The sequence below is a fragment of the Sapajus apella genome, unplaced genomic scaffold, assembly GCF_009761245.1.
Source record: "Sapajus apella isolate SASKATOON/1434 unplaced genomic scaffold, GSC_monkey_1.0 scaffold37, whole genome shotgun sequence".
NCBI classification, from domain to species: domain Eukaryota; kingdom Metazoa; phylum Chordata; class Mammalia; order Primates; family Cebidae; genus Sapajus; species Sapajus apella.
In genome coordinates, this window is record NW_022436977.1 from 8,759,609 (window position 1) to 8,785,780 (window position 26,172).

Genomic DNA, 26,172 nt, shown 5'->3' on the forward strand with positions numbered 1-26,172 from the left:
ATATATTCAGCTCAAAATAATTTTTATGCCACAATGGCTTATTCTGGATCCCTTCAGCTTAAACAACAAAGGGAATTTATTGGGTCATAAAACAGAGAAGTCTAGAGGTAGTATGGGTTCCAGTGATGTTTTATTTGAAGGTTTATGATTCTCTCAGGGATTGGCTTCCTTTCCCTATGATTGATTCTCCCAGCCGTTCCTCCTCCACGTGTTGGCTTTATTTTCAGTTGGCTCCGCTTAGTAGCAAAGAAAAAAAAAAAAATAAAAAAGAGAAGCTCTTGTAGCTCTTCCAGTGTTTACATTAGGATGCTATACCATTCAGAGGAAAAAAAAAAGAACTTCTCTATTCTCTTCAATAAAACAAAAATCCTAGGCTTCCCTCTGATTGGCCTCTGAAACAAAAACTAGTTCAAAGAATGAGGGTAACTCTAATAATTTTTGGCTTTTTGGACCATTCTTGTACCTGTTGTGGGGTGTATTAAGTCTGTCCAAATTGCATGGATGAACACAAAGTAGTTGTGGAATGGAAGCTGCCATATCCATTGCCATAATTCAGGTAAGGATGTAGATCATAGTCTCACTTAAGGAGAATGAGTACTGTGAGGATATGTATAGCAAGTGTGTAACATGTAAAACAGGCTGAGAATATAAACAGGAAGAGAGGCCCGTAAAAAATGATAGGAAGGTTTGGAGACTAAGTCAGGAGAACCAAAAGAAAAGTGTTCTAGAGGCCAAGGGAGTATGATGTCAGAAGTTTGAAGTATGATGTCAGAATCATGCAGGTAACTTCCTGTGTGCTGATTCTATTCTCAGGAGTCATCTTTTGTAATTTGGCTTCTCATGTGAATGTTCCTTTGAATGAAAATATGTTGACCAGCTTTCTGGTCTCCATGGCAGTTATGTTTTTCATCAACAAAAACAACAAAAAGAATTCCAATTTTGGTTTACACATCAGTCTCAGTAAGTTTGGTTGGTCTGAATCATTCCCCAGGATTTAAATTAGTTCTGGAGACTGGCAACATTGAGCTTTTGTCTCTACAAAGTGAGGACTAGACTCTAGAATACAGGGTGCAATCTTCTCTTTCAACCTGTTATAAATAAAAATTATAGGATGCTATTATTATTATTTTTTTTAATTTTAAATTTTTACTTTTTATTTCCTTAGGTTTTTGGGGAACAGGTGGTGTTTGGTTACATGAATAAATTCTTTAGTGGCGATTTCTGAGATTTTGGTGCATCCATCACCCAAGCAGCATACGCTGTACCCAATGTATAGTCTTTTGTTCCTCATCCCCCTCCCACATTCTCCCCCGAGTCCCCAAAGTCCATTGTATCATTATCATGCCTTTGCATCCTTACAGCTTAGCTCCCACTTATAAAAACATACAACGTTTGGTTTTCCATTTATGAATTACTTCACTTAGAACAAGGGTCTCCATTTCCATCCAGGTTGCTGCGACTGCCAGTATTTCATTCCTTTTTACGAGGCTGCCATTATTTTGGACCAAACTCCTGCACTAAGCCCCAACAGACTAGACTAAAAATCAGCATGGAGTTACTCATGTCAAAAAACTGAAACTGGGTTGTTATGTGGCCTTCTGAGAAATCAGGAGAGAGATAACAGCCTAATTTCCCAAACAGGCCAGTTTAAATCTTTAATTCCCATGATAATTAAGTTCCCTGTTTTAACTCTTGTTTGTTTTTGAGACAAGGTCTTGATCTGTTGCTCAGGCTGGAATGCGGTGGCAGGATCATGGCTCATTGCAGCCTTGAACTCCTGAAGAAATCCTCCTGCCTCACCCTCCTCAGTAGTTGGGACTATAGGTATGCACCACCACACCTGGCTGCTGTTGTTTTTACAACAGAAACCTGATATTAACCAATGAGTTTTCTTTTTCTTGTTCTGTCTCATTGCCCAACCTTACAAGGAAAGTAACTCTGAAATGACCAACTTGTTTTTTGTTGTTCCTTCTTTCTTCAGCCCTTTTTTCTGTCTATAAAGTCAACCACACCTGCTCCATCATGGGAACACCTATTCTATTTTATGGAATGAAATGGCCTGAATCTAGAATTGCAATAAAGCCAACTGAGATCTTTAAATTTGCTGTGATTTCACCAGACACTGTAGCATGCTTTGGTAACCTTTAGGAACTATATTTGAAAAACAATGTCAATCATGTTCCAAGGTTTTGGAATTTTTAAACTTTCCATGTTTGCTGTTTTGACTATTTTCTGTCTTTTCCCGTAAAGTTTATTTCCAGGGCCAGTAGGAAAGGGAAAGCTGGGTAGATGATCCCAGGCCCAGTTGGGAGAAAGATAGGTCATGGTTACCTCCAAGTACACCAGATCGGTAGGACTGATCCAAGTGGCCTTTGGGGAAGATTAATTTGGTGTAGTAATCAATATGGAGACTACAGTAATAATAAACACTTGAGAAAAGCTGGGGCAATCTGGATGAGAGAGAAGAAACTTAATTCAAATAGGAAGGCAAATGAGCAAGATTCAGTGATTGAACAGTATGTCTGTTAAGGAATCCCACTATGCAAGATTTTAAGTCTTGGTCACTCGCAAGCTGGACCAATAATGCCATCGCTCTTGAGAGGACAATTTGTTGAGGAACCTTTCCTTATGGATCAGAATACAACCTTTGGCACGTGTTTACGCAAGCAGTATCTTGGCAAGTGTTTTTCTTGCAAATTTGTCATACTTCTTATTTGTCATAACTTTTAAAAATGCTATTACAGGTTAATATCCAGATGGCAGAGTTAGGAATTAAAGTGTGAAAGTTAATCATCTGAATCGGGTCTCTCTTGACACAGCCAACCAAAGGAGTGGTGAAGCCAGTGGTCGGGGAAGCCCTCAGGGCACATAACAGTGCTCCAGAAATGGAATTCTCTGCATACCTGGCTGCTGAAACTGCCTGCTGTAACCCGAAACAGGTTTTATCTTCATGTTTTAGCTGTTGAAAGAACCTGCTACAACAGTAAGACAAGTTTTACCAACCCCTATGACTTACTAATCAGAACTAACCAGCAGCCCAAAACTTTACCAAATGTCAGTGAACTTTCTGGAAGAACAATGGGTAACATTTCTTTTCTTTCTTTCCTTTTTTTTTGGTAAAACCCCCTAACTCCTTTTTGTTTGCCCGGCATACCGAAGACCACCCTGTATGTGTAAATAACCTGAACTTCAATTCTTGTGGCCCAAATAAAACGTTAAATGTAGAGATCTGTCTCTTCATATTTCACTTCGACAGGGGACGCAAGGAAAACCACATTTAAAACAGACTTGGTAAAATTTGCTAAAATTAGCCAATTATGAAAAGAAACAGACGATTGATTCCTTTTTGTCTTCTGGTTTAGTCTTCGCCCTGAAGGCCCCGCGCTTCTTTCGAACGGCGGCTCTATCCCGTGATCGTCTCACTTTCCAAGCCAAAGGATTGGGGGCCGATACACACGGGGAGGGCGCGAAACCCTCCTCGTCTGCAAATTCGGAGTTGCAGGGATTTGGGGGATACAGTCCGGCCCCGCCGGCCGGCGGCTCGCACTCTCATGGGGCCCGGGCTCTGGCCCTCGCCGCTGGCCGGCGCGTGGCGGGGCGCGTGGGTCTTCGAGGGTCCGCGACGCGGCGCACATGCTGATGCCCGCCTCCCGCGTCGGCGAGAAGACAGGGAGCTCGGACACGGGGAGGCTGACCCGGAGCCTACCCATGAGGCAGCGCGCCGGCTGCATGAGAGCCCCCCCTTTCCACGGCTCGGCTGCCAGCTCCGCAATGGGAGCCGCCGCCGTCGCCGCAGTGTAGTTTTTCGTGCTCCTCCTTTTCCTCCTCCTCTTTCTCCTCCTCCTCAGGGCTCCAGTCAGGCCGATCCGCTCCGCTCACGGTAAGCGCCCCCCGCCCCCGCCCGCCCCACGCTGCAGCAGGCAGAGGCCCTCCCGCGCGGCCTGCGCCGCCTCACTCCGGGGGCGCTGGACTGGGGGTCTTGAGGCCTGCGCGGGTCGTCGGAGGCGCCCAGGGCGTGGGGGAGGAGACCCGCTGCGCGGCGGCGGCCGGACCGCCATCTTGCGTCGGCCCTGGCGGGGGAGGGATTCTGGCGCGACGCGGCAGCCGCCTCGGCTGCGGCAGGCCTGGGCCGCGTAGGCCGCCGCCTTCTGATCCTCCGCCACCTCCCCTCCTAGGCCTGTGCGCCTGTTTGTCCCCAGCCTGGTTTTGGTTTTTCTCTCTTGAGGTAACTCCCTTTAGTACATTTTGTGCCGATGTTTGGCCGAGACCCATGCTCCTCACACGACAGCCCGCCCCCGTGTCTCTTCAGTCGTAGGAATGAAGACGAAAGGGGGTTCGGGACTTGCAGGCACAAGGCCCCTCTTTTTGCCCAGATGACTGCTCGTTCCACGTTTGCACCCTCATTTTTGTCAAAGGGACCTCCCCTACCCTGCCATAGAAGTCCCGTTATTGTGTACAGAAGAAGGGCCCTGAGGAGAAACGTGGAGTTGGAGACACAGTTTTCTGAGCTTTGCAGGGTTCACTTGAGACGGAAAGAATGATCTCACTCTGAGGTTTTAGCCTGCTCCAGCGATGGAAGGAGTTCCCCCAACTTACCTCAAGTTTTAACGCTTTTAAGGAGAAATCTGCTGGAGAGGAGAAATGTCAAAGTGAACCTGCTTCTGCAAGCACGGGAGACCTTTGGCCAGAGGTCTTTGTTTGCGAAGATTTGTTAGTTAAAAAAAAAAAAATCTGTCATCTTGAATATTTGGCTTTATTGTTTTCAGGTTTGGACAGAATTGGTCTTTCTCAGTGCTATGAAACATAAAATGGAACGCCAGGAGGAGAGTTTTTAAGCACAAAAGCTTCCTCTTAGCATCTGTAAGGTGTCCTGCTTTGGGGGACTACTGTGCCAACTCCAGCTGTTTCCACGCAGAAACATACCAGGGAAGGCACTGGTTTGCTTATGTTATTGTTAGGGCTGTGTGCTTCTGATGTTTTCTAACATCGCTGCAAATACCGTTGTAATTGTGTCTTGCTTTTGTGTCTTTCATTGGTAACCCCTGATTTGTATTTCTTACTTAGTCCCTTTTGAAGTGGTCTGGGTTGCTGGAATCATTTTGAAGGCGACAAAACAGAGCCTTAGGGAGAGGACTTTAATGAGGTCACTAGGAAGAGCCAGGACCAATTATGTTAATAGAACCTTAGGTCTTCTGACTCCTTCTCCAGTGCTCAACTGTAGTATATATCCTCTTTGTGGGAATGAGGTAGATGAGAATAGGCAAGGAGGCTCACCAAAAGATTTTAAGAAATATGATTCAATTGCCCTTTCTTTGACATTTTTATTTTTAAAATGCGGGTGTCATGTTGCCCAGGCTGGTCTCAAACTCCTGGGCTCAAGCTGATCTCTCACCTCAGCCTCCATAGCTGGGATTACAGGTGTGCACCACCTCGCCTGGCTTTTATGTTTTTATTTTCGAATTAATTTCTTAACTTTGCAACTTGTTAGTTATCATGTTATTTTTTTCAGAAATATTGAAAAGTTAAATAGCCCATTTGAGCACCATACCTACTACCTAGTTTTAACACTACCTTTTTGCCATATTTGCATTTTCTACCTATCTCAAACTCTGTTTTCTGAACATTTCAAAGTACGTCGTGGATATGACAGTTCAGCCTTAAATAAATGCTGTATGTGTATATGTATTTCATAAGAGATTAAGGCCATTTTTCTGTGAAACAATACCACAATCACACTTAAGAAAGTGAAGAATATTCCTTAAAATCTAACATATGGTATAGTATATATATACCTTTACCCCCATTTCTCCAGAATTCCTTTTCAGTCTTTTTTTTTTTTTTTGAGATAGGTACTTGCTCTGTGGCCCAGGATCGAGTACACTGGAGAGTCTTGGCTCGATGTATCCTTGACTTCCTGGGCTCAAGCCATCCTCCTTCTTTAGCTTCCCAAGTAACTGGAACCCCAGGAGCATGCCACCACACCTAGGTCATTTTTGTATTTTTTTGTAGAGATGGGGTTTTCCAGTGTTGCCCAGGCTGGTCTCAAGCTCCTGGGTTCAAGCGGTCCAACTGCCTTGGCTTCTTAAAGTGCTGGGATTACAGCTGTGAGCCACAGCACTGGGTTACATTGGCCTTTTGGAGAGGCCAGTTCTGCAGTTTTATAGAATAACCCATATCCCATGTTTTACATTTTACTGATAGTTCCTCATAGTGTTTAAATTTGTTCCCTCTATCCCTTGTGTTTTCTGTAAACTTGGAGTTGGGTCTAAAGGCTTGAATAGATTCAGGTTTAATATTTTTTTTGACAGGAATGCTTCATAAGTCATGCGGTATACTTCATTTCATACATCATCCAAAGGCATTTAAAGTAGCCTTGTCTTATTAGTAATGCTAAATTTGATCGCTTGGATAAGGTGGTGACAGGCTATCTTTCCATTGTAAGCATTTCCTTTTGCAATTAGCAAGTAATTTGTGGTGTGAAATTTTGGCATTAGTAGTTGTTATGAATTTACCTGCAGTAATCTGATAAACACAGTTGGTAGCAGTCCTTTAGGAATGGGTTTGGAAGTTAGGAAGAAGGGGGGGGCAATTTTGGAGGAAATACTAACCTATCTACTTTAGGGAACTTGGAATGCTACTGTGTTGGCCTCAGAGCCTAGGGAGACTAGGAGAGAGGAGGCAGAAAGTAGATGTTAGAGTCTTCGCTTTATTTGAATGCTTGCTTAGGACCACTGTAGCAGTAGTAAGCTATGGTAAATAGAAAAGTTCTGAGGTAGTTTGATGTTGGAGGATTGCAAGTGCTTCAACTGGAACATTTGTCCAGTTAGGCTACTAATCCAGTCCTTTTTCATTCCAGTGTTTTACTAATCAGCATTGGCTCACTGGAATAGCAATTTTCATAAACGAAAGTCAACTGTAGTTTTAGGTGACAGGAAATTGAAAATGTCAATTGACAACGTATTTTGTTATTCCAAAAGCAAGTTTTGGAAGGTAAGGAATACTTGGGACACATTCATTGATTAAATTTATAAATCCTGAATAGTTTTTTTTCTTGCTTTAGAGAGGAACTAAAAAAATGTTTGAATTTTCAGTCAGATTGCTTTAGATAGTAATTTTAGATAATGACTTGATTTACCTGGTGACTTGTATCAGAAATTATATGTTTAGAATTTTGGTTTATTTCTGCAAAGCAATTTTAAGGATTCTCTTAACCCTGTGCATACTAGGAAAAGTGTGCAGTTATCACTACGATCTGGGTGAAAAGGGTTATTTTATTTTTTGCATTTTAAGTTATGCATAATTTATAGGAGTAAAAATAAGCATAAGGTAAGACAACTTTATTGGAGCTTTTAATAAGAATTTAGGTATAGCAGACTTTTATGTGTATATGTAGAAAAATAAAAAACAATCTGTTTCATGGGTTTAATTACATAACACCCCTATAACAAATATGCGTCACATTTGCACACCTTAGGTAAACATTCTTGTTATAATACACATTTTTTTCTTTTTGAGTTTTTGTATCTGTACAAAGAACATCTTCCTAGTTTCAGATCTGTGCAAAATCATCATGGTTAGAGGGTAAAATTCTCTTCCTAGTTTCTGCAAATTATTTTCCTAGTTGCATGAGGAATTTCTTTTTGGTAACTTAAGTTTTATAATTGAAGTTTTTCCCAAAAAATGAAAAGTAACTCTGAACTAATATCAGTGATAAGCCATTTTCAAGTCATTCTCTTCCAAGTATCATTTCTGACCCACTTTTTGAATGTAACTATCCCTCCTGTAGTCTACTTGTAATACAGAATACTTCAGGTTAATTTGTGCAAGGATTTTAAAATTCACTGATGATTGAGAATACATTGAGCTGAGAAGTTAAGTAAGTATAGTTTTCCTTAGGACAATAAGAATCATGAGGTATATTTGAAATCCAGATTTTGTGCTATTGACTTCTTTTGCTTTTCCATTTGTGAAAATTCACTGAAGTTCAATGTTGTTCTTCCTAAGAGTGCCAATTAAGGAGAGTTTGATGCTGTATAATATTCAGCCAAGTCTAAATTTATAAAAAAATTGTCACAAGTTATATGACAGAATTTTGAAATTTTTCTGCCATTTCTTATATATCAATCTTGATTCTGCTCTCATCCCTTTTCCAAATCTCTGTGTAGATCTGCATTGTCCAAACTTATCATATTTCATTGTCACCTGTTGCTCAGATTTTTATTTCCTATATTTCATCTTTTGAAGGCGTTTCTACTTGAAATGGGCAACATTATCTGAATGGAATTAACTACAGATGCTCCTTGAATTACAATAGGGTTGCATCCTTGATAAACCCATCATTAGTTGAAAGTATCCTGAGTTGAAAATGTGTTTAATACACCTAACCTACTGAATATCATAGTTTGGCTTAGCCTACCTCAAATATGCACAGAACATTTACATTAGTCTACAGTTAGGCAACATCATCTGACTCAAAGCTAATTTTTTAATGATAAAGTGTTGAATATCTCATGTAATTTATTGAGTACTGTAGTAAAAGTGAAAAACAGAATGCTTGTATGGGTACTTGAAGTACTGAATGCACTTTTCACACCATTATAAAGTTGAAATGTTGTTGTAAGTTGAACCGTCTTAACATGGAGACTGTCTGTGCTTAGCAACTTTCATACATGACCCTGAAACTATTTGTCTTATAAATACATATTCTAAATTTCAATTGCTTCCCTAATAGATTCTAGCTTGTCATTCCTTCTGGTAATCTTTTATCTGGGTTATCTTTTTGTATGTACATCATCAAAGTGCAATACTGGAAGAATGTTTGAAAGCTTTGTGGTTTATTATTTTGTTGAAGACGGGGTGACCATCTTCTTTGCTCCACAATTGCAAGATATTTTCAACTTCAGATTTATAAACAACTAATTACAATGATAAATCCAATGAATTTTTTAAAGGTCTACATTTTCTATTTCCTTCCAGTCATTTTGGCATATACCTTTGTTTAATAATTGTACACTTAAGAATTATATCAAGGCTGGGAGTGGTGGCTTATGCTTATAACCCCAGCACTTTGGGAGGCCAAGGCGGGATTGCTTGAGCCTAGGAGTTTGAGACCAACATTGGCAACATATGGAGACCTTGTCTCTACAAAAAATAAAAAATTAGCTGGGTGTAGTGGCGTGTGCCTGTGCTTCCAGATACTCGGGAAGCTGAGGTGGAAGGATCACTTGAACCTGAAAGGTATGGGCTGCAGTGAGCTGCAGTTGTGCCACTGCACTCCAGCCTGGGTGACAGAGTGAGATCCTGTCTCTTAAAATAATGAATTGTATCAAGTAAAATTTTAGCACACACTTGTAAGGGATGAAAGAAGATTGTCATGTGTTCTTTTAGCAGAGTAGCATGGTCCATACTCTTAATGCAAAAATATTGTGTGATGAAGTTCTTCCTGTTGAATGAGAATGCCATATTTCCTTTTTGTTTTTAGAAATATGTTGTTCTCTGGCTGGGCGCAGTGGCTCATGTCTGTAATCCCTGCACTTTGGGAGGCCAGGGTGAGCAGATCACCTGAGGTCGGGAGTTTGAGATCAGTCTGACCAACATGGAGAGACTGTATCTCTAAAAAAAAAAAAAAAGAAAAGAAAAGAAATATGTTGTTCTCTCATTGATTGTTAAGTTTGAGAGAATTTATCTAGAATATCTCATCTGATAACTCAGTCTGAGATTTCTCTTACAATGTCATTTTTACTACCATCATTAGAGTCTAAAGTGCTGCTGTCTATCTTTGTGTTAGTCTTCTGGTTCATCTAATAGTTGTGAAATGCCTTCCTCTGTTAATTTTCTTCTCTTCCATTTTGGGCAGAAAGTAAAGTCTGAGTTCTTAACTGTATTCAGTGAAAACTAAAAGCAGATGAAGGGAATCAGAATATGCCACTTTAGCATAAGGATTATTTTGAGTTGAAGGCAATTGAGAATCAGTAGATGTGGGAAGAGTTTGGTGCTCTCCTCTTACTGGCCTAGTAGCAGGGCATTAATTTCCTTTTTATAACAGGGAGGAAAGAGCAACTGTTTTCCCTTGAGATGGAGAGTCAAGGCAGAGATGAGTTTGTATAAACAAATTTTGCTAAAATAACCCTTATCTTACATTAGTTCCCACATCTATTTCCTAGTCACTTACCATGGTTTGTTTTCCCTCAAATCCCAAATTCCCTTTTTGGTGGGGGTTTAAAACAGTATAAAAGACCCTAACTCTAACCAATTCTTTGAGTTTCACTTCTTTTCTGTGAACTCCTATAAATATTAATAAAATTGCATGTAAAGATTAATGAAAACTGTATGCTTCTTCTCTTGCGAATCTGTCTTTTCATAGTTTAATTCGCAGGCCATGAGGTACTGAACCAAAGATGGTAGATGAATTGTTTTCCCTCCCTGACTTAGACTACAAAAATGTCTTCAGTTTACCATACATCTTTGAAAGTTGATACAATATTTTTGTAAAGCTATAACAAAACTGGAAAATAAATGAGAAACATTAAGGCTAATATATTAGCTATGATTTATTTCACTGTTGTATCATTCTTTTAGGCAGTTAAATTCTCCCATTTTCTTATTTTTCTTAGCATAGTTGGGATTAATTGATGAACAATGGTGAAATAATACCTATGATGATGGGTTAGCAAAGTATTTCAAGATGTAAGAAAAATAAAGTCACTAACATCCTATAATGTATTTTAGAATGATAAAAGGATTCTGTTATAGACCCACGTAATATTTATAAGAGATAATGAGTTTTAATGTGTTTAAAAGTGGTGATAAACTTTTCCTGTTTTGTTTAAAGATTTCTAGGAAACAATGTGAATAATAAGATGTCAGTCTTTCTAAACAGAACTGCTCAAGAAAGAAAGTAAAAAACTAAAATAGTTTCCTTTGGACTCTAATAGTATACTGAAGTTTAATGGTTACTTTGGACAGTTAAGAGTTCCACCTCTCTCCAATACACTCGTTGAACCTACCTGCCTCTTCTACTTCCATAATAGGTTTTTTAGCCTATCATACTTTAATACATTTCTAATGAATACAGGCAATATCTAGAAAGTTGTTCCTTGAGGTGGTCTGTTCTAAAGTTTTTTGTTGTTAACAGTTTTTTTTGTTTTTTTTTTTAAACCTTTCTTCCAAGCTTTACCTTCAGAGACCTTTCATAGTAAAGATTATTAACCTGAACCCTGGCACATCAGGTGTTGTATTTAGGATTTTTTGTTAAATGGATTATACCAAAAGCATATTTTATTTCAGTTATTTTCATTGCAAACATTCCTGTTTTTCTGGTTTTGTGTAACAGGATGAACACAAAGTAATATTTGGGATGATGTGTACTTTGCTTCTTTGTGTTTGTAAACACAATGCATTACACATAACTAATGTTCAGTAAATATTTTTTCTTAGTTTTTTTTTAACCACCTGAATATTCCCCAACAGTTCAAAATTATTGCTTTACTTTTTGGATTGGTATATAACTTACAAATTTTGACCAGCCAGTATGGTAATTTAGCTTTCTTTAAAAAAAGAAAGGCTTTGACTTGTGTTTATCTAGTACAGTAGTTCTCTAAATGTGGTCTTGGGCTTCAGACACTTTCAAGGATTCTTCCATTACCACATTCTTGTGAAGCTGGATTTTCTTCAACAGAAGAGTGTAGTGCAATAGGTTGAATGCAGAAGGTCATAGATAATCCAGCTGTCTTTGTTAAGATATATTAATGAGTTATGCAAAAATGTAAAAGAATACCACTCTTCTCTAAATTTTTTGTTTTGAAAACTACACTTTTTTTGTAAAAATATATTAATATGTAATGGTTTCATTATTATTTTTAAGTAAATGAATACATATTTTAAAAAATTCTCAGGTTTGGGTTTGTGGACTCCCAGGCAAAGATTCCATCCTTAAAGGTTAGTCAACCACACATCTTGTTTTCATCAGGTTTGGGATTTTTTTTAACGTTATAACTGAATGCCTTTCAGTTGATTTGAATTTTGACTAGGGCTAGTAACCAAAGCAAAGATGATTAGTCTATGAACTAATTTGCTCCTTGCTTCTAGGCTTCACCCCTGTGCATTCCTTACTTTGTAGGTTACCTTTGGCAAGTCTAAGAAGCTAAGCCTAGAGGAGCCTGGAAGACGTCTGGGTGTTAAAGGTGTAATCCTAATCTCTATTGTATCTCTTGCTTTGCTTCCTTCCTGGCCCTGCTTTTCCTATTCAAGATTTAGGATTATCTGACCCTCAGCTATATAGGATTGCTGACTGCTGCTAGAAAGGCCCTCATAACCAAAATACAATGTGGAAATAGCTTTCTTAAATTCCATGTGAAAAAAAATAGATCTGACAACTTTTTTGAATAGAGAAAGGTAAATAAAATCGGCATTACTTTGGTGACACTACATTGTAGTGTCTGTTCATTTGAGAAGTTATACACAAGAGATGTCTTTCTGTTCTTTCATTTCTTTTAGAGATTGTTTTAGAGATTATAAAGTATTCACAGTTACCATATTCCATCATCAAACCAAATACTTCTTTGCAAAAGGTGGTATTAATCATTATTCATCCTTTACAGATGAGGAAATCAAGTTCATTTTATTAATTGGAATACTTACTGGGTGCCAGATACTGTGTATTCATTTTATAAGATATGATGTCTTGGTCTTTCCTCACTTCACCCTCAGCCTTTTTATCTCAGAATTACATGTTCTTTTCTATTTGGACTAGACAGTGCAGGCTAGCCTTACAGGCTGGTCGTGACAACAACCGGTAGAAGTGCTGGCTCCTAGAGCATTTAACCTATTCTGCACCTCACTGCAACCTGGAAGCTTTTAGCAGTAGGATAACCTAACCCAGCTCTGCATAGGTTGATGGAAAGTTATTAAAGAATTTGGAATTGGTAAATGACAGAATGAAAGCATTATTTTAGGAAATTGTTAATTTGGGGGCACTTTATTGAATGGATGAAAGCAAAGAGATCTTGATACTGAGAGACCAAGTACAGACAGTCCCCAACTTAAGATGGTTCAACTTAAGGTTTTTTGACTTTACGATGGTGTGATAGCAATATACATTTAGTAGAAACTGTACTTCAAGTTTTGAATTTTGATCTTTTTTCGGGCTAGTGATATGCAGTATGATACTGTATCATAATGCTAGGTAGCAACAGCAAGCTGCAGCTACCAGTCAGCCACATGACCATGAGGGTAAACAGCTGATACCATAAAGTATTCTGTGTTGTCAGATGATTTTGCCCAACTGCAGGCTAACGTAAGAGTTCTGAGCACAGTTGGACTAAGCTGTCATGTTCAGTAGGTTAGGTATATTGAATGCATTTTCAACTTACGACATTTTCAGCTTATGATGGATTTATCAGGACATTACCCATCATAAGCTGGGGGCAACTATATAAAGTGAATCTTATAAAGTAAATCTGTTTTACTTTAGGTATGAGGGTTCTATGGGCCTGGCCAAGTATTGAGTGGATGAAGAGGCAAGAATGGTTGTGGGCAATATTTTGAAAGAAGTCTATAGGATTGGGGAATTTATTAGATATAATTAAAAGAGAGAGACATTGAAAAATACCTCCAGGGATTCAAGATCAGAATGATGGCAGTTTCATTAGTAGAAAAAGGGAAATACAAAGATAAAACTAACTTTTATAATTTAAAGTAAGATTCGTATAATTTCAGCATTTAAAAAGGTACAATTCAGTGGCATTTAGTACATTCATAATGTTGCACAACTGTCAACACTATCTAATTCCGTAATATTTTCAGCTCCTGTAAAGAAAACCTGTTACTCATTAAACAGTCTCTTCTCAATGTCCCCTTCCCACAACTGGTAACCACGAATCTGCTTTCCGTCTCTGTAGATTCTCGCATTCTAGATATTTGATATAAATGGAATCAAACAATGTGTAACTGACTTCTTTTGCTTAGCATAATGTTTTCAAGGTTTCATGTTTTAGCATGTATCAGTATTTCATTTCTAAAAATTGCTAAATAATGCAACATTGTATTGATGTACCATACTTTATTCATTTATTAGTTGTGAACATTTGGGTTGTTTTTACTTTTTTGGGCTATTATGAATAATGCTGTAGAAATAATTTTTCAGGGAAATTTACGTTCAGTTTTGGAAATACAGGCGTACCTTGTTTTATGGTACTTACTGTGGTTTGCTGATACTGCATTTTTTACAAGTTGAAGTTTTGTGCCAACTTTGTGTCAAGCAAGTCTATCAGAGCCATTTTTCTAGCAGTGTTGAGCACTTCATGCATCTTCACATTTTTGTAACTTTTGCAGTATTTCAGACTTTAACTTATTGTATTTGTTGTGATGATTTCTGATCAGTGATCTTTAATCTTGCTATTGTAATTGTTTTGTGGCACCACAAACTGCCCTTAGATAAGATGATAAACTTAGATAATAATGTGTGTGTTTTTACTGCTCTGCTAGCCAGCTCTTCCCTAGTTTCCCTCTCCATGGGCTTCCTTACTCCCTGACACATGGCATTATTGAAATTAGGCCAATTAATAACTTTATAATGGCCTATAAGTGTTCAAGTATAATGAATTTGCACATCTCTCACTTTAAATTAAAAAAGCTAGAAATGCTCACTCCTGTAATCCCAGCACTTTGGGAGGCTGAGGCTGATCACGAGGTCAAGAGATCGAGACTATCCTGGCCAACATGGTGAAACCGCATCTCTACTAAAAAATACAAAAATTAGCTGGGAGTGGTGGCGTGCTCCTGTAGTTCCAGCTACTTGGGAGGCTGAGGCAGGAGAATTGCTTGAAGCTGGCAGGTGGAGGTCACAGTGAGTCAAGATTGTGCTACTGCACTCCAGCCTGGCGACTGGCGACAGAGCAAGACTGTCTCAAAAAAAACCAAAAAAAAAAAAACAACCTAGAAATGATTAAGCTTAGTGAGGAAGGCATGTTAAAAGCAGAGATAGGCCAAATACTCAGCTTCTTGTCCTAAACAGTCAAGTTGTGATTGCATAGGAAACATTCTTGAAGAAAGTTAAAAATGCTACTTCAGTGAGCACATGAATAATAGGAAAGTGGAACAGCGTTATTGCCAAGATGGAGGAAATTGTAATGATCTGGATAGATCAAACTCATAACAACATTCCCTTAAGCCAAAGACTCCAGGTCAAGACTCTGCTGTCTTCAGTTCTATGAAGGCTGTGAGAGTGAAGATGCTGCAGAAGAAAAGCTTGAAGATAGCAGAGGTTGGTTCATGAAGTTTAAGGAAAGACACTGTCTCCATAACATGAAAGTATAAGATGAAGCAGCAGGTGCTGATGTAGAAGCTACAGCAAGTTACCAAGGTTACACTAAACAACAGATTTTCAGCATAGATGAAATAGCCTTCTGTTTATTGGAAGAACATGCCATCTAGGACTTTCCTAGCTAGAAAGGAGAAGTCGATGCCTGGCTTCCAAATTTTGAAGGACAGGCTTACTCTCTGGTTAAGGGCTAATGAAGCTGGTGACTTTTAAGTTGAAACAAATGCTCATTTACCATTGTGGAAATTCTAAGGCTCTTAAGAATTATGCTAAATCTGCCATGCATGTTGGCTGACATCTGTAATCAACACTTTGGGAGGTGGAGGTAGACAGATCATTTGATATCAGGAGCCAGGAGTTCGAGACCAGCCTGACTAACATGGTGAAACCCTGTCTCTACTAAAGTTACAAAAATCAGCCAAGTGTGGTGGTACATGCCTGTAATCCCAGCTATTCGGGAGGCTGAGGCACAAGAATCACTTGAACCTTGGAGGCAGAGGTTGCAGTGAGCTGAGATTGCCACTGCACTCCAGGTTGGGCAATGGAGTGAGACTGTCACAAAAAATAATAATAATAATAATTATGCTAAATCTACTCTGTCTATGCTTTATGAATGGAACCACAAATCCTGGGTGACAGCACATCTGGATTACTGAACCCGATATAAAACTGGTGTACAGCATGGATTATAGAATATTTTAAGCCTATTATTGAAACATACTGCTCAGAAAAAAAAATTTCCTTTCAAAATATTACTGCTCACTGACAGTGCATCTAGTCATCCAAGAGCTCTAATAGAAGTATACAAGAAGATTAATGTTGTTTTCATGTTTGCTAACACAACATCCATTCTGCTGCCCAGGGGTCAAGGAGTCAGTTCAACTTCCAATTCAAGTCTTATTATTTAAGATATATATTTTGTAAGGGTATAACTGCTATAGATTATGTTTCCTCTGATGGAACTGGGTAAAGTAAAAAAACCTTCTGGAAAGGAGTCACCCTTCTAGATCACATTAAGATCATTTATGATTCATGGAGGAGGTCAAAATATCAACATTAACAGTTTGGAAGAAGTTGATTCCAGCTCTCATGGATGACTGAGAGTTTCAGGGCTTCAGCAGAGGAAGTAACTATAGATGTGGTAGAAGTAGCAAGAGAGCTGGATTTAGAAGTAGAGCCTCAAGATGTGACTAAGTACTGCAATCTCATTATAAAACTTGAATTAATGAGGAGTTGCTTCTTATGGATGAGTAAAGTAGCTTTTTTGAGATGGAAACTACTCCCTGGTGAAGATGCTGTGAACATTGTTGAAATGACAACAAAGGATTTAGAGTGTTACATCAATTTAGTTGATAAAGCAGCAGCAGGGTATGAGAGGATTGACTACAATTTGGGAAGAAGTTCTACTGTGGGTTAAATGTTATCAAACAACATTGCATGCTACTGAAACCTTTTGTAAAAGGAAAAGTCAATGGATGTGGCAAGCTTCATTGTCTTAAGAAATTGCCACAGCCACCCCAAACTTCAGCAACTGCCACCCTGATTAGTCAGCAGCCATCAGCATGGAGGCAGGACACTCCTACAGCAAAAAGATTTCGAGTCACTGAAGGCTCAGATGATCTTTATCATTTTTTAGCAATAAAATATTTTTTATTAAGGTATGTATGTTGTTTTTTAGAGACAATGCTGATGTATATTTAGACTACACTATAGTTGTAAACCTAACTTTTATATTCATTGAGAAACCAAGAAATGTGTGTGACTTGCTTTATTGCAATATTCACTTTATTGTGGTGGTCTGGAACAGAGTCCTCAATATCTTCAAGGTAAGCATGTACTGAATTTGAGGTCCATTTAAGTATCTAGATACCAGTTTTCAGTAGTAAAAGAGGAAGGGCTAGGACTTACATGAGAAGTCAAGCAGTCTTTCTCCATCTGTTTTCTTATAAACAAATAAATAAATAACTGAAGTTGGGCATTTTCTAAAGAAGAGGTTTATTTGGCTCATGGTTCTGCAAGCTGTACAAGTAACATGGTACCAGCATCTGCTTGGCTTCTGGTGAGGGCCTCAGGCTGCATCCACTTGTGGCAAAAGACAGAGGAGAGTCTGTGTGGGTAGCAGTTACAAGGTGAGAGAGAGGAAATGAGAGAAAGAGAGGAAGGAGGTGCCAGGCTTTTTTTTTTTTTTTAAACCATCAGCTCTTGTGGGAGCTAATGTTCGAACTCATTCATTACCATGAGGACATCACCTAGCCTTTCATGAGGGCTTGTCTCTTCCACCCAAACACCTCTCATTATGTCTTACCTCCAACTTTGGGGATCAAATTTCAACATAAGGTTTGGGAGACAAACATTCAAACTGTAGCAGAGGTGAATATTTTGTGATCTTATAGGCTGCTATTGAGAATTGATAGATGAGACTATGGAATTTAGTTTATGTAGGACTGAGGTGTGAACTTTGTGGAAAACCTGTTTTTATATTATTTAAGGAGGAAGTGATCCAGAAAATCTGTAAAGAGTTAAAAAGGAGTAGGTGAGTACACAGGACTATTGCTGTATAGAAAATTCCTGAGCAAGATATTTCAAGAAATGGGGTTAAAATAGCTGCAAGATAAACAAGGAAAACGCAGAACACAAATGAGGAAAAGGTAATTTGATTTGGCCATTGGGAGGGTTTTTGGGATCTTCAGGTGGATACTTGATTTTAGCAAAGTACCATGGAGTAGATAATGCTGTAGCTGCCCTGCCCTGCTTTGCTAGGCTCAGTTTTGACTGACAAAGTGGGTAGCAGTAATGTAACTAGAGCAAATGGTTTGCAACCCAGATCAGGTTTGCAGGAGGTTTTAGTTGTATGAAGAAGTGATGAAGAGGAAGATTCCCTATACCCTATATGAAAAAGAAAGGTTTCTTTCATATTAAATCTTTTAATAGCTTTACTGATTTAAATTCATTTGTAGATTTAAGTAGTCTGTTGAAGCATAGCCTTTCTATGTATTAAAATTACATTAAAAGAATTTTTCATTTACAAAAGTGTTAAAATTCTCATGATACTATAATATTTGAGATGTTTGATCTAAATTGGTGTCTGTGAAGCAGTTGATTTCATTGAAGTTTTGATTTAAACCATCAGACACATTTATTAAAATGAAATTTATATTTAAGATTGTTGCCTGTTGTTATTTTTTTTAAGAATTTACTTGTTTTGAATAAACTCAAGACTTTTATCCTCAGTGCTGAGCTTCAACCCAACTGCTTCATTCATTATATTGTACTTGAAAGGTCCTAGAAAATATTTGGATATAGCAAGTTGATTACCAAATATTTTTATTGTAATTCAAAGATGAAGTTTCATAATTTAACATTTCTAATTAGAATACTTTTTTAAACTTAATTAAAAATCTTTCTTATCTTTCAGTCTAGGCAGAAACTTACATAGCTCCACTAGATGGAAATATTTACAGTGTTAGGGTTGGAAGGGTTCTTGAAGGGATCTTGAAAGTGAACATTTTCAATCACATAATGCTTAAATTTTTTCATATTTTTCTTTGGTGATCTTTCTCACCTAGACTTCATCTTATTTTTGATGTTTTAACTGCTGATTGTTTTGTTCTTATATTGAGATCAAATCTGCCTCCCTGTAATTTGGTATTCCAAATATTCCAATATTCCCAGTAGAGGCAAGTAGTGTTGTGTCTGAAATATTCAGCCTTAGAAGTGCCTGGGTTTGAATCTTTGCTCCACTAATAAGTTTTGTTACTTTGGGCAAGGTACGAACCCTGTATAACTAAATTTTCACAGGTGTAAACAGGGGTTAATGATAGTGTCTACCTCATAGGATTTTTTGAGCATTAGATGAAATAATATATGCATTTAATTAATGTTAGCTAATGTTAATAATAGTGATATACTAATTATAATTATTTTATAATTAGATATTTATCATTATAATGTATAATTAATAATGATAACCGTAGAATGTAAGGAATGAAGTAATATTAAAGCTCAATACTAGCAATGAATTCTCTAGTTTGCTCAAATGAAGTAACTATTGCTATTGTTGTTATTATTACTTGAGCCACACAAAGCTTAAGTCATCTTTCCTTCTTTCTCATGACAAATTTTAAAATTTCTGTAAACAGCTTTTACTTCTACCACCCTATATAGTCTCATGTTTCTTATGTTAAATAACTTTAGTCCTTTCAACTTGACTTAGACAAAGCTCTAGTTCTGAATTCCTTGTAGTGGACATTAGTTATTTTTTCCTCCCAGCATCTATTTACCCTTACTTGATTTTCCTGTGGAAAACCATCCTTTTCTCCAATCTTTATCTTGTGCTTTTTGATTAAGATCCTCCCTCTGGTACCAGGGAAAGCATGTGATGTAAGCCCAAACCTATGACAATACCTTATCATTCCCTTAGTGGCTTTTCATTTGTCTTAGGATAAGGCCAAAATTTCTTAACACAGTCCATAGGTGCTTCATTGTTTAATGCTTTCTCTGTTGTCTTATCTCTTCCCATGTAACTCCTTGCTTTTTTTTTTTTTCCAGTCACACTGGTTTCTTTGCAGTTTTTCGTGTTTACTGGCCTCTCTCCTGCCATAGGTCTTTTGCACATTCAGTTCCTTCTTCATGGAATCTTCCCTTCCTTCTCCTGTTTGCCTAGTTAACTCCGACCCTTTCTTCAGATAACAACTTACTCATCAATTTTTTTAGCAAAGCAAGTTTTGATTATGCTGACTATAATTTCACGTTCATAACCTTCATAAGACTTACCATTGTCATTTTACATCTCTTTGTGTGAGTGTCTCTGTCTCTAGACTATTAAGTTTCATGAGTACAGTAACTGTGTATTAATTTTTGTTCATTATTGTATTCCTACCTGACACATACATGTTCAATCAGTACAGCTCTCCCTTAATATCCATAAGGAATTGGCTCCAGGACCCCAGTGGATACCAGAATCTGAGGATGCTCAAGTCCCTTATATAAAAAGATGTAGTACTTAGATACAAGCTATATATATGCTCTAATATACTGTAAATCATCTCTAGATTACTTATGATACCTAATACAAAGTAAATGCTATGTAAATAGTTGTTACATATTTTTAAATTTGCATTTTTTATTCTGTTTATTGGTTTTGTTTCTGAATATTTCAATGCATGGTTGGTTGAATCTGCAGATGTGGAACCACGGATAGGGAGGGTCAATTGTATACTTTGGAATAAATGACCTTCTGACATATAGATCTTCTGGTACATCTTCAGCAGTACATCTTCAATTTATATTTTTGTTAATGTTTTTTGGGCAAATACAAAACTCTTATTACCATTCATTTTCTTATTGAGATCTTTTAAAGCCTCATTCCATTTATTTATTTAATTAATTTATTCCTTCTTTTGTTTTTAGATCCAAGGACAGACTGTGTAAAGCCTCATTCTCTTAGTTTACATGTATTATATACTCTACTCATGTATAAATTTAATCTGCACACAGTATAGCCTTTATTCAAATCATTGCTATAAATATTGCCCTTAGTTAAGTCATTCAAGGAATTGAAATACCCTTCTTATCCTTTAACCATAACTCTATCTGTATCTTCAATTACTATTATGTGTTGCATCACACACACCAAATTCTAGTGAGTGGGATTGGGAGTAGTCAGGAGAGGGAATAGGATTCTTACTTTGTACTCTATGTACTTCTGTATGTTTGAACCATTTCCAGTAAACATTTTTTTTAAGTGCTAATGAAAACGTTTTTATTTGAAGGATTAATGCATATGTTTCTTCCATAGTAGGGTATTCTTAATCCCTGGCTAGTCTGATTGCTTTTTTTTCATACTCCTAACCTAGAAACTCTTAACTTTTTGGTTCGTAGGCTATTATGAGGATTTGATGCACTGTCTTATCTTTTCAGAAACTGATATTCACAAAATTTTACTAATTTTTTTTATTTCTATGGTACCCCCAACACTTTATCAAGAACCTCTGCTGCACCATTTTTTTTATTATAGCAACCATACCCTCTTTTATAAGGTATTTATGTATTTATTATAATCCCCCTAATAGGTAACTTTTTGAGATAGGGTTCTTTTCATATCCTATGAAAAAGTGTTGAGATTTGTACCTTGCATCTAGAAAACAAGTAAGCATATTATTTTTCAAATTCTTAATCCTGAATATTAAGTATTTTTATTGTCCTTACAAAGTCTTGATTGAGCATACTAACCTGGAGAATTGGTTTGGCTTTAAGAATCCATCTGGTTTTACCTTAATTTCAGAGAACTAAAGTGCTAATTCTTTGGTAAGTTACCTTCAGAGGATGAAATTTTTATGTGTAGGTTAGGAGTTGGGGGGGGAAAGCTGGCCTCAATGCTCTATCCTTATTCTTGGAAAGAGTTAAGCAGCCTCTTCCAAGACCTGGATTTTCCCTATTCTAGTCCTGGTCGCCTTTGAAGGCTGCTTCTTTCAAGACTGAATTTCAACCTTTTCGTTTCTCTTTGCCTGTTCACTGTTAAGATTCTCAAATATATAATCTTTTAAAAAATGACATTTGATATTTTTGGTTTATTTAAAAAATAAAAACTATGATGTATCCATATAGTTTCTTTTTAAAGATCTTTTCTTCTTTAGAGTGCTTATTATCAGGAGGCAATATTCTTAAAAATTAGAATCTTTCAGAAATTGGGTGAGATTCGTCTTCTAAAGTCTCTTAAAATTCTATAATCATCCACTATTTTATCTGCAGTTTTTTAGCTGCTAATGATCAGATGTTTTTAATAATGAAGTTTGTGTGGTTGGAATGTGCCCTTTTCAAGAATAAGACTGGTTTTTAACAATAACAACTGGACTGATTCTGAAAAAGATACTTGGTTTTCTAACACTAAAACATTTGAAAGAAATACTTGAGGCACAAAAGAAGTATTGATTTGAAATTTCATCCGCTTAAAGACTATAAATAAAAATTACAATAATTTCTCTATAAAATTTTATGGCTAAATGCCTAAATTTTATTAAATAAAACATTAATCATGGGTCTCTCCTTTTATTATATTATTGTTTATTGCTTATGATTTACATTTTCTGTCAGACACATTTGTCTTATGTTGCCAAAGTAGATATCATTATTCACTGCTTTTCTAATCCTGTTACAGTAACTTCCATTTTTCCATAATGGAATCAACAGGCGATGGATAGTAAGGGGATATACAACAGGAGTTTTAAAAATCGTTCTTTTTCCTCAAAAGATTTCATATGATTTTAAGGTGATGAACATTAAATTAAAATTGATTTTTGAATACTTTTTTGAGATATTTGGAAGTGCTTGAGGGATCACAAAATCAGGGTTTGGAATATTAGATTATTACTCATAGTTAAGAATTCACTTTGAATCCTTCAAGCTCTTTTCATTTGAGATTAGAATTCTAAAATGATAGTCCTCAATTTCAGTATACCGTTAATGACAGAAAGACTAAAGAATTGCTTATAAAATGAAATAGAATATAAATGAAAGCTGATTTAAGTAGAATGACTTAAATGCCTGATTTGTTGGGAAATTTCTGAGAGTAAAAAAGTGAAAGATCAAACTTCATAGTACCAATGAGCCTGTGTCGTCTAAATGATTCCACTGAAAAACTCATTTTAAGTATGTAAGTAAATTGTTAATTTTTTTATAGATAGAACGTTATCTTAAGCTACCTTTATGACTTAGTTGAGCTTCATTTTTATGTGCAATACTTATTTTGAGTATACATTTTCACTATTTAAAATGATTTTCTTTTTTGTATCTTGTTATTTTAAGTTGATCATATCTTGTTTTGGTGTTGCCAACTTCTTGGTTGGGAATGTAATCCCCAATTACAACATTTTTATGATGGGGAGAAAAAAAAGATTAACTATTTCCTTGAATATATATCTTGAATTTATGGGATCAGGGAAGATGTAGAAGTTAACCATTCGGCCTAGTGCAGGGGCTCACACCTGTAATGTGAGCACTTTGGGTGGCCAAGGTGAGCAGATCACTTGAAGTAAGGAGTTCGAGACCAGCCTGGCCAACATGGTGAAACCCCATCTCTCCTAAAAATACAAAATTAGCTGGGCGTGCTTGTGCATGCTCATAATCCCAGCTACTTGGGAGGCTGAGGCATGAAAATAGCTTGAACCTGGGAGGCAGAGGTTGCAGTGAGCCAAGATCGTGCCACTGCATTCCAGCCTGGGCAACAGAGCAAGACTCTGTCTCAAAGAAAAAAAAAAAGCTAACCATTCACCGTGTTCCTCATAATTGGTTTTGTGTTTTGATTACCAGCTATTTATTTTTTCAAAGGGCTTTTTTTTTTTTTTTTAAGAAATTGAAAAGACTAAGATACATGTAGAATGAGTGTTTTTTCCTTTCTTTTCTTTCTTTCTTTTTTTTTTTTGGAGTCAGTTTTACTCTGTCACCAAGGCTGGAGTGCAGTGGCACAATCTCAGCTCACTGCAGCCTCGACCTCTTGTAGCTGAGACTTTGGGCAGGTGCCACCACTCCTGGTTAATTTTTTTGTAATTTTTTGTGGAGACTGGGTTTTGCAGTATTGCCCAGGCTGGTCTTAATCTCCTGAGCTCAAGCCATCCTCCCACCTTGTCCTCCCAGAGTGCTAGGATTATAGGTATGAGCCACCATCCCCAGCCTGAATTTTTTTTTTTTTAAGTAGAAATGGTATAAAGATACTTTATCTAAATATTAATTTTTCTATGTTGGTACTTTGGATACTTATTTTATTCTATTATATTAGCAATATATAATTTAACAGTGTGTTATGTTTATTTGAGGGTTAATAGGTTTTTTTGGTGTATATTTTAATTCATTTAGAAATGCTTTTTTAAAAAGGTGAAAATATGATAGGATAGATTTGACAGCCACAGCCTGAAAGGTGTGTTTATAAAGCTGAAATTTCATCATGAGAAATTTTACAGTAATGAAGATCTTACATGGTCACATACCACATAATGATGTTTAGGTCAATGATAGACTGCATTATATAATGGTGGTCCTGTAAGATTATAATGGACTGAAAATTCCTATTACGTAGTGATTTGTGTTATAATTGCCTGCAATATTCAGTACAGCAACATGCTATACAGGTTTATAGCCTATGATCAATAGGCTATACCATATAGTTTGGATGTGTAGTAGGCAATACCATCTAGGTTTGTGTAAGTACTATAGACTCTATGATGTTTTCACAGCTACAAAATCATCTAATGATACACTTGTCAGAGCTTATCCCTGTTGTTAAGTAATGTGTGACCATGTAACAAAATATGCTTAGCTGATAGCACGTAAATTCCAGTGTAATAGAATTGGGATCAGTTCTTTTTTTTTTTTTTTTTTTTTTTTTTTTTTTTTTTAAGTGGAGTCTCCCTCTGTTGCCTACGCTGGAGTGCAGTGGTGCGATCTCAGCTCACTGCAGCTCCACCTCCAGGGTTCAAGTGATTATTCTGCTTCAGCCTCCTGAGCAGCTTGGATAACAGGCATGCTCTACCACACCTGGCTAATTTTTGTATTTTTGATAGAGACCGGATTTCACCATGTTGGCCAGGCTGTTCTAGAACTACTGACCTCAAGTGATCCACCTGCCTCAGCCTCCGAAAGTGCTGGAATTATAGGTGTGAGCCACCGTGCCTGGCCTAGCATTTTTAAAAATGGGATTTATTCCAGAGTTAAAAATAAACATTGTTTAGTAGTTTCTATGTGCCAGACACTGAGATGTGTTTTACATATATCTCATTTAATCTTCACTATAATCCTATGGCATTAAGCCTTTTTATTTTACATGTAAATGGTGAATATATGTATAAAAAGCAGTAAAGCAAGGTACTAGGTTAACTAACTTGTCCAACGTCATATGGGTAATAAATGATTTAGTCAGAATTTGAACTTCTTCACCATGTTTCAGTCTTCATGGTTACTAAATGTTTAAAATATACAATAGAGTTTTAGAGCTGAGTTAAGCCAGAATCTTTCAGTTGAACTATGAGTCTGAAATCTAGAATTGAAAATGACTTGGCAGGAAGTTGTGGCCCTGCTGGTACTCTAACTTGGTTCTCCTGGTTTCTAGTGTGATACTCTTTAAATGTGCAGATACTACAGTTGTAGTTTGTGAAATTGCTTAATTTTTCTTTTATCAGAAAGTGAAGAGGACTACATCTAGTATATAGCACACCTGTATACATAGTATATGCTCTGTACTAGATCACATGCAGTATTAATATTATTTAACACAGCAACATTACATTAAGGGATATCTATAAATGGGTGAAAGTGAAAATTTCAGATAGTTAAAACACTTAGACCCACATTTCCATTGGTTTCTAATTTTTTTAAAGAAAAAATGTTTTGTGATATAGTTTTTTAGATAAAAACTGTAACCAAAAATTTTAAAAATAGTAATTGTAATTATTTATGTGGACAGTGTCCATAAATGAATGGATTTTATTTGAAGTCAGTTACTTGGAATTCATTTTCCTCCCATACAAATAGCATATTAAATATAAGCATACATGTAATCTGTAGCTGAGTTGGTAGTTGAAGTTGAGAGTCCTTTTTTTTTTTTTTCTGGCTATTTTATTTTATTTTATTTTTTGAGAGACAGAGTCTTGCTGTCTTGCCCAGGATGAAGCGCGGCGTGCAATCTCAGCTCACTGCAATCTGCACCTCCTTGGTTTAAGCAATTCTCCTGCCTCAGCTTCCCACGTAGCTGGGTCTATAGGCATGTGCCACCATACCCAGCTAGTTTTTGTATTTTTTAGTAGAGACGGGTGTTTTTTTTTTTTTTTTTTGAGATGGGGTTTTTTTCTTGTTGCCCAGGCTGG

General features: G+C 37.0%; 1 protein-coding gene across 23 annotated transcripts in view; it reads left to right on the forward strand.

The window, feature by feature from the left end:
- The first annotated feature begins 3,246 nt into the window (after positions 1–3,246).
- The window catches only part of ZNF280D (zinc finger protein 280D), a 104,497-nt gene continuing 81,571 nt past the window's right edge, over positions 3,247–26,172 (forward strand). For 10 of the 23 annotated variants that reach the window (XM_032297338.1, XM_032297357.1, XM_032297339.1 and 7 more), the window contains exon 1: positions 3,253–3,880. In XM_032297338.1, coding sequence (XP_032153229.1) covers positions 3,552–3,880 — 329 coding nt within the window. In that variant the 5' untranslated portion in view covers positions 3,253–3,551. Of the gene's footprint in view, positions 3,881–7,566; positions 7,582–11,894; positions 11,938–26,172 lie in introns of those variants that run through there. The other 13 variants (XM_032297343.1, XM_032297345.1, XM_032297347.1 and 10 more) reach the window with 7 other exon arrangements.